Source organism: Ptychodera flava, chromosome 10 (assembly GCF_041260155.1).
Source record: "Ptychodera flava strain L36383 chromosome 10, AS_Pfla_20210202, whole genome shotgun sequence".
Classification (NCBI taxonomy): Eukaryota; Metazoa; Hemichordata; class Enteropneusta; family Ptychoderidae; genus Ptychodera; species Ptychodera flava.
The window spans coordinates 24,235,914-24,249,679 of NC_091937.1; the positions used below are offsets into that span (position 1 = coordinate 24,235,914).

The following is a 13,766-nucleotide window of genomic DNA, read 5'->3' on the forward strand; positions in this document are numbered from 1 at the left end:
TTATAATCATTACATTTTCGCTTAACTTTCGGAAAGCAATGTGTTTAAAGATGAACACTAATTATTTAACTTCTGATCAGTCTTATTTTCATTTTTGTTGTTTTTTAAGGTCATTCAGTACAACACAAATCCGTTCATATGGGACGATAACTCATCGATCGGCAGTAGTGTGATCTCAGTCGAGCTGTATGACGATAACGGCATTCCCATTAACCAACAAAATAATACTGAAGAGTTCAAATTCACCATACCGTTTATGAGGGAAGTCAACAGCGGCGATGCAAAACGGGTTCCAGACCTAGCCAAATTAAATAACACCATCGACATTCCTCTACATTATGAGTTTCTTGTCACCTCTCCTGGGACTAATATCAAGATTTTCCTCTCGACAAAAAGGACATATAATACAACATATGCAGTTTTCATTAGTTTTGACATGGAGCCAACACCCGACAACTTTGATGTGAGAATTGTAGTACCAAAGGAAATTTTGTTTGAAGATAGTATGAATACCTTAAATTCAGTATGGGATGCTGACATTGAGAATGTCGATGCGAAGCCTCAAATAATGCGGCGCAACCAAGCTGCCTACAGCAACATAGCCTTGAATGCTTACACACATGAAATATTCTTACCTGCGGACTTTTTCAATAGACTTGGCACTTACTTCATCAAAGTAACAGAATTTAAAGGGATGTGGAGTAAGTAACACTTTGAACTTTTATTGTCTTCCCTTTGCATCTATCACCTATATATCTTGTTTAAAGACATGTTATTGGTTGCAGATGGGAGTGTCCCCAAATGAATTAATGTATCAAGACACGGTCCCTCCAAGATCAAGACCAACATGATGGAAATGGACGAACAAAATAGCCAAAGAGTCAAAAGTAAAACTCGAGAAATACTGACCAACTGCTGTGCGTTGTGGAAATTAGTGTGAAATTTGGTAGTAAATACGTATTTTGATTTCATATTCCGTTTGTGGTCAACTACGCTTTTTTTTTAAATCAACTTCGCTGATAGCTTTCTTATCTCGTTTTTTAAAATGATGGTGAAATATGCATGTGTCTTTTGCCGTATTATGCTTTGTTTTAAACTATAGTTTGTACGAATGCTGAGTGTACAGTTAATTTCTGTCTATTTCCAAGAGGCACAAATACGCTTCTGCACACTAGGACTTTTAAAGTGCAAAAATATACATACTGCGATATATTTAATATTAAGCTATTTTTGTTAAAGTTCCTTTTTCAGTTATACCGATACATTGTTACTAATTTAGCAACACGACATGGAAATGGGCATCAACTTGTCTTGTAATGCGATATAGCATTGCAAAAGTTCATTACCCTTACATGACCATACTTACAATTCAAATATCCCTGAAGTGATTCCTTTTCGTCCAATAATTTGACATTTGATATTTACATCTGCCTTCAAGCTCAGTGCAATCAATTATTCTGCGGTTATATCCTTTTAGTTTCATTGATTTGTCCCATAACGGTTATCTAAGTTTGCGCTGTAAACTACATCCGCTACTTCACTGACACCTGAAAGCTTTGCACAGAAATGGTTCAGAACGCATTCAATAAGCTCCAATGTACTACTTTTAAAAAGTCGTTTTCGAACCAAAACACAGCTTAAATTAACATGTCTTATAGATACTGTTATATATTACAGGAACATGAATTCAATCATCACCTTTATCTGTCCGATTCCAAAGAAATTATTTGAAATTTTTTTTTTTTCACACACTGACAGATATAAGTGGATACCCTATCGTTGAACGACCATCTCATCCTTATGTATTCAAAATACAAAGTTTTACCTGCAAATTCTGGAATGTAGAGACAGAACGGTGGAGCGACTCTGGTTGTATGGTAAGTTTATGAAATAATTAGCATTTCGTGTACGATCGCACGTGGCAAATGTGTCGAGCAATTTCATGATAAACACTGCTTGTATATTGAAATTGTCAGGTTTATACTGGAGGTAAAACTAATGAACATAACAATGCCAGATATTAACAGGCACGCAAACGTTTACTGCAAAAATGGTATCAACGAAAGACATCTGTGGTCCTATTTATCACATCCGATGTAAATTAATTGCAAGGGCAGTATCGGTAAATTAGAACGATGTTTGCAAGCGCAAGTGAAAGAAAATAGTCGTCTGAGCTGCGTCACGTTGGATATTTCCAAACATGTTCACAAGGATTTCCCTGGTCATGATTTCACGGTAGAAAATGTGAAAATCTTTGATTGCGAGTCGATTGGTTTACGAAAGGCATCAGTGAAGTTATACACATAAGAGCATATAAACCCACGTTGATGATGGACGCTATCCACTGCCTCGAATCTGGGACAAAGGTTTGGTGCTAATCGAAGATAAAGACGGCTGGGTAGTTGTCGAAAGCTCTGGATAGAGACACAATTCTCTGATGCAGCACAAAGTATATAGCAACAAGAATTAGTATGTCTGCACAGATGAGTCAGTATCATTGTATAAAAAGTTTGATGTAGAGTTTAGGGTACAAAATGATTTTCATTGTAGGGTATTAGTTGAAAGACTTCAAATATATGTACACATAAAACAGAGGCCATGCCCTTACAAGGATAATTTTTATTTAGGTTGATCCAATGTCACTACCGGAAGAAACATCTTGCTTCTGTAACCATCTTACGAATTTTGGTATCGACTCATTCTATGTACCGGTTAACACAATTCCATGGGACGAGCTGTCCTTTTCAAATTTGGAAGACAATCCTCTAGTCATCTCTATGGTGTGTGCAATCCTAGTTGTATATTTCATACTTGCCGTATGTATGAACAGAATGGACAAGAATGACCTCGTTAGGGTAAGTCATATTATATGTGCTTTCTGCCCCTGCAGCGTAAGATAAGCGATGTTTTCACACGACGGTCTCTTAAACAAGTACCCACAGCAAAGGAAACGTAGTATATACAACTTTTATTCGCCATTATCACATGCACAAGCCAAGTTTGTCGTCTCCGAACAAAAAATACGGGATTTATTCTCTGGTCATTCTACGTCACGACAACCCGCGTCTATGTCATCAATTTTGGTGAGTCGGACCTTTTTTTTTGGTCGATCTTCGGTGTGCTCGTAAATATGTACACAAACAACATGGCGGCCGATCTTTCTCCAACGATCAAAAGTCATGTAATGAAATCGATATTTTCACAGATTACAACATTAAAAGTCCGAACAATGTAAACACAAGAGTGTACCGCCTGTATATTCCGAAGGAATTACGTGAATAATTTGCGGAAACAACGAACTCGAAGCTGGTCGCGTATACCGTGGGTTCCGTACGCATTGCAAACAGGGTCAGGCGCGACGTTTACAGTGTTCGCGCCGTCGAGATTCAGTCGATATTTGTTCCCGAAAAATAGCGTATATTAGCGTCTGTGATAAATTTCTAGGACTATGCTATCTTTGAAATACAGTATAACTTTGCGGAAGGTAGCCTACGTGTGTAGACCGAGAGCTGTCATTTGCTCCACACACGAACGAACGTGAGCGCTAACGCACACGACGGACGATTGGAAATGATTGACAACGTGTGCACGGCGTACTGATATTTATTCCTTAAGTAGTTCAAAAGTTTAAACGGGGAATCGTCATGGAAAACTTATTTTATTTTGCAAAAAATAACGAATTCTTGGCTTGTGCATGTGATAAGTATATTATTCCCTAATATTTTTCTTCGTTTAGCTCGGAAAATACTCGTGACGTAATGACCGTGTCACCACTCGTCTCCGACTTGTGGTGACACGGTCATTACGTCACTCGTATTTTCCTTCGCTGAACAAAGAAAAATATTAGGGAATAATATCTAATTGTTCGCGATATCCACTGTGAAGGAATTTTATTCACCAATGTTCAGCCTTTTCATCCGCGACGTCATTGTCCATCTAACTTAGACTTTAGCACAACTGCACTGATACGTGTGCACTGTCTTACGCATTCTCTTGATTCGGAAGGTAAAGAATGCTGTCTTGGAATGACATTGAGCAACTGTCAAATATTCCTAAGTTGAAGCCATTGCATTGTCTGTTAACCTTTTACAGTAGACTGTGAGCTCATTCAAAATAAAAATATCTTCATTTTTCATTTTCTATTTTGATGGTATTGAAGTGTTTTATAACAAATGGAGGGTATGTTTGCCTGACCATTCTTATTACTAATATCTATATTTTAAATTTAGTGGAGTCGAACACCACTGATAGACAACCACGACGGAGATCACATCAGCTATCACATGAAAATATATACCGGATTCTCAGGGGATTCTGGGACAAGATCAAATATATACTTCCGGCTCGTCGGTGAAAACATGGATACCGGAGTTAGGCAACTAAAAGATGAATTCGGAAAGGTAGGTGACATGAAGAATGTCGATGAGCGCATATTTGCAATGGTTAGATGTATGAGCTATTTGCTAAACCCTAACCGTTTCTTAGAAACAAATCATAATTTGGCAATTTATCCCGCAAATTATGTTACATTTTCTCTTCGTCTCAAGAGATTGCAAAAGATACTTTGGCATAGGATATGTCATGGTGAATTCAATTTCAATATAAAGATTATCCGAATCGGATAATCAAATCTATAGCCTGGTCATAAAGGCTATAGCATCCGTTTATTACCTCATTGGCATGCCTTGCAGAAATACATGGCTATTTGTAGAAGCTGAAAGCCGAGAAAAATGTCATAATGTTCCGTTGACAAGAACACTTCAATCTGATTGAACATCAGGTAAAACATGCTTCGTAACTTTCCACAAGCTCATGCAGTGCCCTGTTATTATTTGGTGTACTTTGGTGCTCTAATTTACCACGACACCTGTAAGGCCATTTAAAGAAAATTCTTTGTTTGCCGTCCTTGGATTTTTGAAAAACCTACCAACCAGCCAGGGAAAAACACAAACACAGACAAAAACACAAGTGTATTAACATAAGCTCCATTTTTACTTGGTTTCTTGTAGAAAAATAATATTTTTATTTGTAATAGTGTTAACATTGTGTTTGTGTCCTTAATTTTCTATGAAAAACTATAAGCTCGCGGACGGCAAACAAAAGAATTTTCTTTAAAAGCCTAATGAAAACTACACGCATAAGTAAAACGCTTATGAATCTATGGGAAAATAGTACAAACGTTTGGGGCTGATTCCGATTTGAATAACTCTCTCATGGTCTGGTTTGCTATCTACTACACTTATTGTTATGCATACGAACCTCTTTTGTACAAGTAAAGTCAGTCTCCCTCCCTTTAAAAGGTAATGAGCCATCTACATATACACACAAAGCAAAGGGAGCTCGTCGAGTCGCACGAAGTTTCCAGTACCAACAATAGCGGAGTTTCGTTCACTTTTCATTACAAACTCATCATAGTAGTTCTCAACGAGAATAAGCGATCATGTATGTTCCTTTCCCATTGTTAGCCTTCAGGTTGAGGATCAAAAATCCTAATTACGTCCCTCTCAAAACGACGCGCCACTATGAGGATGAGTTTAATTTATTTGTAGGTTTTCTCGGGTGGAAGTATCAACAATTTCCTGATGCGTGTTCCCCGACATCTTGGCAAATTGTTGTGCTTGTACATATGGCATGATTCATCTGGTCTGGGAGATGATGCTTCATGGTTCTTAAATCGAGTCGTCATCACCGATGTTCAAACATCAGAGCAGTAAGTTAAATTTTGTTCCTCTACCTAACTTTTGAAACTTGTAATTCTGCATTTCACGAAAAGTCATTACTCCTATAATACCAACTTAGACCAAAACCCCTCCTCGCCCGAATCTTGCGTTGGAATTTTATCAGTTTAATTACACGATCTTTGTCCGCACTGTGGCATATTATTGAGCATAGAAAATATAGTGTGTTAAGCCCAAGCATCAATTTATGTAAAAATATAATTATTCAAATGACAACTTCTACTGCAAGGCAGGTGGTGATATTTCAAGTTGGTATTTTAATGGTATTTGACTGTCACCTAGTTCCACCATAATGATGAAGCAGCAGATGATTGTAGTGAAGACACAATCAGGTTGCTGATATAAATTTGGCAAAGACAAAGTCGAAAGCATAAAAGACCAGTGAATTCCTGAAAGCAGTGTTAATAATGAGTTTGTCGATGATATTAAAGGTCACCAGAAAGTCAATACTATCAAATATATGGAACATGATGTCCATGGGTTGGTTGATCCCGTGAGAAACATAAGCCCTAAGTACTGTTTACTATCAGACGTTCTTCAACAACCAAGTTTCAATTACTCTCCCTGCAGCCAGCTTTAATATTTTTTCAGTCATTTTTCTACGACAAAGTTTCAACTATCTCCCTAACCCTAGCAATGGGGCATGTATTGTTTCAGAAGTGAGAAAGTACAGTTCTTAGAAGCCTTTCTACAACGAATAAATTTCATTCAATTCAATTTATGTTCAACATTAAGCACCATCACGGAGTTAACATTATGATGTACCAGTTGACCCTGCTTTTTGCTTCACTATAGATTAAATTAAATCTGAAATGATATCAATTACCTTCGGAATAATGTCCATTAAAGGTCCCAGCACCATCTGCTTTTCCAGCAGAATGAATTGTTGGAGTGATTGCAGGCTGTTAACCGGTCTGGCTTGAAAGGACAGGCGTCCCTAATGGGAATCCTCGTCTAAGTTTAAAAACAATTGTTAGGCTAATGAATGTTAATTTATATGTCCTGTAATCCAAACGAAGACTTGTCACATCAGGTTTACCAACTAATGAGGAACGGTAGGGAGAGAATCTTCTTGTAAAGTAAAGAAACAGTATTTTCTAGAAAGCAAGGGCAGTTGTTATGAAGTGACAGAACATTTGTAAGGATAAAGAGGAGGCTGACTAAGCGAAGAAGATCTTAAAGGACAGTGGTAGTTGAAACTTGCATGGTTGAAAAATGTGGCACTAGCCCCCATAGCTGGAAACAGAACTTTCCTACTATAAAAATGAAATTTTTGACACAAAATACCAAGCTCCGTTGCTAGAAAGGTATTTGAAACTTTGTTGTTACGGAAAGGTTGTTCGAAATGGTAATGTCCCACAACTACACTTAAAACTATTATTGCTAGAAAAGTAATTGAAACTTAGTTGCTCAAAAGAAGATTTCATGAAAGCTAGTTTCTTACTATTGTCCTATACACCTTTGTACATTGTTTCATGAATGACTACTGTCTTCAGCCAGCAAACATTTCTTAAGACTCCCGCAGGAAGGCATTGAAACTGCTGAAAGCCGTTGAAGTTCAAATCACACCAGCAATTGCAATTTCTGACCGCATATCTGCAATTTTAAGTAATGGTGTAAAATACGACGTAAAGGTGCATTTAATGAGACAATTCAACGGTTTAAATTTAATCAATTTTCCAACGCTGAATACTATCGTTCAGACACCCGGTAGAATATTTCTTAGAATCTTCAGTTCACTTTAAATAATGTACAAAATCGTGTACGTAATAGTGTGTAACGATTTCAAATCCATTGGATCCTTACATTAGTATGCAATGACTGGGAAGAAAATCTGTTACGAACATTGTTACACCTCATTATTTTCTCGTGATCAGCCTGTATGATTTGTTAATGTTAAATGGTTGGTTTCTTTCATTACTCTAGCTATAGCTTCATTTGCAACCGTTGGTTAGCAGTTGACAAGGATGATGGGAAGGTTGATCGTGTTCTTACCGTTGCTGGGCAAGATCACCTCAATGACTTTGCTCTACGGTTCGGCATGAGACGTCAGAAAGGGCTTACAGATGATCATCTGTGGTTTTCACTTTTCCTGAGACCAAGTAGAAGTGCTTTCACACGTTTACAGAGGTTGTCATGCTGCCTTGCATTGCTCTTTGCCTATTTTATTTCGAATGCCATGTTCTACAAAACCGACTCTGAAGCTGAGAAGACCTCGTACACAAAGGTTAGATTTGGACCGGTACAGTTTTCCCTGCAGCAAATTTACATTGGAACGATCAGCGGACTTGTAGTAGTCCCTGTTAACTTACTTATCGTGAACATATTCAGACAGAGTCGTAGATCTATCGATGTTAACAAGCAGAAAAAATGTTGTGGAAGACTTTGCAATTGGCTATTCAGATGGAGAAGAATGCCTTATGCTCAACATATTGACAGTAAATCGACCTTGTCTACAGAATATTCTGACTCCTTCCTGCTGCCTTGGTGGTGCATTTACATCGCTTGGATTGGGGTATTTCTCGTTGTTACAACTTCTGCTGCTTTTGTGATTATGTACAGTATGGCTTGGGGCAAGGAGAAGTCCAGAGATTGGTTAACTTCCGTGGGCACGTCGTTTGCGGAGTCTGTTTTGTGCGTCGAGCCACTCAAGGTTCGTAAAATACTTTCAGAATAGTCACTTTATTTATACCTATGAAAAGCAATGTTGAATCTATTTTCGAAAAGATTTTTTATGGTCTTTCTTTATAACATGATGTGCAGTCAAATTCCGATGAGAACAAGTTTATGTTGAAGGAGCATACAAATTTAATCAATTGAAGTTAGTCGTGTCCATCAGTCTAACAGCTAACATTTCCATCCGGTTAGCTCTTTAAAGGTTTCTTTAAAACTGATTGAAAGTTACAGCCAAAAAAGAATAACTTTATTTTCTCTCATAGATTATAGCAATAGCAACTGTGTTTTCTTTGGTAATAAGAGACCTTGGATCGGATGGCGATGATAACAAACGACGAAAGAAATACCATGGCGACAACGAAGATGACATCATTGAGAACCAATTTAATGTCGTTAATGGTAACCAAATCTATTTCAAAATCTTTTACGCCATCACTGTCACGGCATTGATCCTGGACTAATCTTACAGTGGTTTGCTGTTGATGCATTGGCATTAGGCGAACGAGACATATTGTCTAAATCGAGGTGTTGCCAACACTGTCGGGTGCAATTATCAGCTAAACGGTAATATGAGTCGGTCATAAAGGAATTAACTCTGCAAAAGTTGAAACATTGTCTAGCAGGAAGTCAGACGTAGTCGAAACAACACCACCACATATGTCCACGCACTGCCCGAGTCATATCTCTTGCTTTCGGGTGTAGTTGTTTTGATTACATCTGGCCTACTGCAAGACAATGTTTCATCTTTGGTAGAGTTGATTCTCTGTGATCGACTGGAATTACTGCTCAGCTGATAATTACACCTGACAGTGTTGGGGACACCTCAATTGAGACAATTTGTATAGTTCGCGAAATGCCAATGCCTCGAAGCAAACCACTGTATGCTGTTACAAATACAGTATGTAGGAGTCATGGTTCCCTTGTCCACTAACCTCAAATACAGGACAAATTAATTCTACAGCAGGCAAAAGTCAATCAGTCATTATCTGAAATAAATTTAAAAAATAAATCCTAACGCGAAAAAAAAAACGATAAAATATTGTCAATTCAACGAAGGGGAAGCCAATCCATATCCTACCATAGTTAGAGCTCGTCTTGTCCTATAAAATGGAAATTTCTTAAAGCATTACCCTGACAAACTGCCCTAACCAGACACTGTTATTCGATGTCAACTTTTGCTAAACTATCACCGTGAAATGCTTCAAATAAGCCGCGCTTGGTCCTGTAATACATCAATGTATACCAATGTGCAATACCCTCGATGTACAAACCTTCATTTCAAGTGCCTTATCGTTTCATTTTACATTCTAGACCATTACAAGGACAGCAAGTATGGACCTTTGAATTCAGAGGAATTGGAAAAGATAAAAGACCGGAGGACAAGAGAGAAAAAGTTAATGGCAGTTTTCTACGGAATAATTGTATACTCTATTTTTATTGGAATCACACTTACATTAAGTTACCAGGTCAGAGATCAATCGATGTACAACATCAATAAGAACATTCTAAATATATACGTTGATGGCCTTCCAAGTTTCAGAAAGGTATATAGCTAAAAGTATGTTGATATTATCATTTAACACGATTGAAACTAATTTGGGATAATTGGATTTTTATATTTTTCAACTTTTTCAAACGTTTTAGGTGCCCTATAGCTGAATGTTGCGACATATTACAAATTACTCATAGAAATAAGTGTGTAACTTAAAAAGAAAAGCATATGAGCTTACATTTGCAGATTACATCGACATTAATTCACATCCAATTATCCCAATTTAGTTCCAATCGTGTTATTTTCTTACAGATTTTTCTAGTTACCGTATTTTACTGTAAGTTTTGTAGGATGTTAAGAGCGTAATCTTCATTCCTCTTCGTTTCAAGACGGAAACTATAAACTCTAAAAAAATTATTGATTGAGGAACAAAGTCTTCATGTGATTTTTTCACGTTTCAACTTTACCAATTCAGTGAGAAAATTCCTGAAATAAGATTGCTAAAGTGCTCACAAGAGGTACTAACAAATATTCAAGTGAGTCTAACCGTTCTCGCCTGTTAGGTTTCAAATGTGATATACTTACCTCATTGTTTGCTGTTATATGTTACTGCTGCAGTTGTCATTTAAACAAAATTTGGCCTATCGTTCAGTGTACAGGGATCAAGTTATAAGTTCTTCTCATAAAAAATATTAGCAAACGTCAGCAAATTAGTAAACTACGACGTTAACATTTGCCATTGCAGGTGATCCAGGAAAAATATATATTTTCACAAACAGCTGATAGAGACATTTTTCAATCACTGCGCAGTGTCAATTGTGCTTAGTAATGCACTGTATCATACAGAAAGGAACTGCAGTGGTTGAGAATTGCATAAAAAGCAGTAACTCAATGCTGGTCGATAGTTTACAAGGGTAGCTTACCTAAAGTGGCATGCTTCGGCCTACAGGGTGATATGCGTTTGGCTGTATGTCAAGTTTCCTTAATAACGACAGGGAACTGTTTGTTTTGATGCTTCGACATCTTCCCTGAGAGCTACAACTAACTGGTGTGTCCGAGGGGAGAATCCATAGCCCTTTAATTTGTTTTTCGTTTCGTTATTTATTATCTAGCATGACATTTAGAGAATGGCCTCAAAATATTTGCAAATAATGCAACTTTCAGCTTAGTAAAAAAGTGCACAACAGGTACAGCTTCTAGTGTAGAAAGGCCAAAACATGACCTGAACAACATTGACGCTTTGGCTTCCAGCTGATGTGTAACTTATAATGCCAGTAAAACTAGGGACATGATTGTCTCCAGGAAGATACAGCAGAGATATCTTTCTTCCTTCTTTATGTGCAAGGCACACAATACATCAAGGAGCTTTATCTCCCATGTTGTCACTACCATGGGTTAGCATATCTCAAGAATTGCAATGAAAACAGCCAAACTTCTTTACACTCTTTGACATGTTTATCTAAGACTTGTGCCCATTTAAGTACCAATGCATATATACAAGGCTTATATCCACCTCCTTAGGATTATGCATCTCCATGTGGAATGGGTTCATGTAACACTTCAGTGAGGTTACTTGATAGGACACACATGAAAGCACTACGACATCTCAGGATTCAGGAGCCTCCGAAAGGTGTCATTATCCCCTTTGAACTATAAGGAGTGTCCCTTTCCTATAAGTTCTTCCACTGTCAATTCTTTTCTTAGCCATCAATAGGGCTATCAAACATAATTCCAAGCAAACTGCCTATCACATGAGCTCAAAGATTATTAGTCTGTGTACACCCATGTATAGTCACTTTACAAGGACAAATTACAATCTCGGTCTAAATTCCTGCGTTCCTAGAAGTACTCACCTTTGTAATTTATTGCTTTCACATTTCTTTCCGACTATTCCTAAGCCTGACATCTTTGAGGTATGCAGCCAATGTGTATCGTTCGATTCAGATGCATCGGCTCATTTGTGTGTGTGTGTTTGTATGTCCCTTTTATTTTGGTCGCTTTTTCTCTCTGTCAGTGCTTCCTTTAAACCTATAATCTCGGTAAACATTAGAATGATACGTACAAGACGTTGGAACATTTCTTAATTTTTTTTCATTTCATTTTACGTTTCTGAATTTAAAATAATTCGTAATAGTATTTACTGAAACCATTTTATTTCTGTTCGGTATTGTCAATAGATAACGGATGGAAAGAAATTTTGGCAATGGATGGATAAAATATTTATTCCTACTATTTATCCCGCCACAAGCAAAGGAGTGATATCTGCCACCAGTGATAGTCATTATTTTCGAATAAGCAGTCCACGGATCAGACAACAGAGACACAAGAAAGGTATTTTCAGAATCACTTTTTTGGACGAAAAGTTACAAACAGACGACAACCTTTCACCAAAGTATGTGCTGTTATTCACTTTGTATGGTATGCTTGAGAAATAAACCACACCAAGCGACAGTGTACCCTGAGATTTTGACCAGATCACGAAATATTTGCACGAGCGGTAGCGAGTGAATATTTGAATGAACTGGTCAAAATCGAGTGGTACACCCGTCGCTAAGGTGGTTTATTTATATTACGCCATAAAAATATTACATCAGGCGTGCAACTACAAAAAGGGAGTTTTTTTCTCTATCTGAGAGCTCGTGCCTGCTTCAATATTCGCAATATAACACGGTTATTTTAACGTGTCGATCAATCAGATAGCAGTGTTTGCGCCATCAATATAGACTGTTGTATGATATAACTAAAAAAACTGTCACTAATTCTTAGCACATAAACGATTATTCTTTCTTGTTAGAGTTGAGGCTGCCTTTTCAAAGAAATAAATTTCTGAGAAAGTTGAACGTGATACAGTTATGTTTTACTTTCTGAGTATCTAAGTTAATTATCTAATCTCTTAAATCGCTCATGTTTTCAGGTAACTGTGTTGTTCAAGCGCTTGGTGAAGAGTGCGAACTGTTAGGAGAGACTGAAATATCCAACTTTAATGCTGGATGGGAGTCGTATTTGACGGACCCTAACAAGACAGCCACGCCAACGCCTTGGATGTATTCATCGACTTCAAAACTGCATGGTACATTCTTCGCTGGTCAGTATGGTGTCTATGCCACAGATGGCTACGTGGCTACCCTGGCGAACACTCTTAATGACTCCAAAAATATTGTGAGGTCACTGGCTGGTAATGCATGGTTAGATATCTACACGAAGGTTATCCTCGTTGAATTCAACTTGTACATACCGGATGGTCAACTGTTTTCGAGTGTTGTATTGGGAGTAGAATTCCACAAGAGTGGACACACTCACAGCAGAGTATCCCATCATTCATTTCACGCCCCGAATCTCTTCAATGCCAATGCAGTTTATGATATTAATGTTTTAATGGTCTTCTTCTGTTGGATTACCTTCGGCATCTTTGCAATCGTTCAGCTCGTTTCATTACTCAGAAGAATCCGTACGCAGAGAACGTTTTTTCTCAAAATTGTCTGGAACTATTTTGACACCGTTTTGATACTCATAACATTTGTGTCGTTGGTATTGTTTTTTGTCTGTGATCTGCACACTGCCGATGCTCTGCAACAGATAAAGAAAGGCAAGTAGTTATATTTATTATACCTGTTTTAAAGCAAGTTCCCGATTAAATCTCTCTATATAGCTCATCTTCTAAACTTGCAGTCCCCAATAGTTTAGTAGGGGATGTTCCGTAACGTGTGTTTTATTCAAGCCTCCAAAATGGCGAACTCCCACTTACAAGGAAGAAGGGGGTCAAAAGGTGAACAGCATAATTAGCATAGCCTTTGCATGCCTCAAGCCATATCTCTTAACATCCCCCTTTTCATAAAAAAACGAAACAACAATTCAAGAAA

The 13,766-nt window shown here is 37.7% G+C and overlaps 1 protein-coding gene across 1 annotated transcript in view; it reads left to right on the forward strand.

Annotated features, from left to right (window-relative positions):
* The window catches only part of LOC139141567 (polycystin family receptor for egg jelly-like), a 35,651-nt gene extending 22,151 nt beyond the window's left edge, over nucleotides 1–13,500 (forward strand). Inside the window, exons 16-25 of the mRNA XM_070711160.1 lie at nucleotides 110–701; nucleotides 1,759–1,877; nucleotides 2,628–2,855; nucleotides 4,230–4,400; nucleotides 5,550–5,710; nucleotides 7,665–8,391; nucleotides 8,678–8,813; nucleotides 9,726–9,958; nucleotides 12,084–12,237; nucleotides 12,821–13,500. Coding sequence (XP_070567261.1) covers nucleotides 110–701; nucleotides 1,759–1,877; nucleotides 2,628–2,855; nucleotides 4,230–4,400; nucleotides 5,550–5,710; nucleotides 7,665–8,391; nucleotides 8,678–8,813; nucleotides 9,726–9,958; nucleotides 12,084–12,237; nucleotides 12,821–13,500 — 3,201 coding nt within the window. The remainder of the gene's footprint in view (nucleotides 1–109; nucleotides 702–1,758; nucleotides 1,878–2,627; nucleotides 2,856–4,229; nucleotides 4,401–5,549; nucleotides 5,711–7,664; nucleotides 8,392–8,677; nucleotides 8,814–9,725; nucleotides 9,959–12,083; nucleotides 12,238–12,820) is intronic.
* The last annotated feature ends 266 nt before the right edge of the window (nucleotides 13,501–13,766 follow it).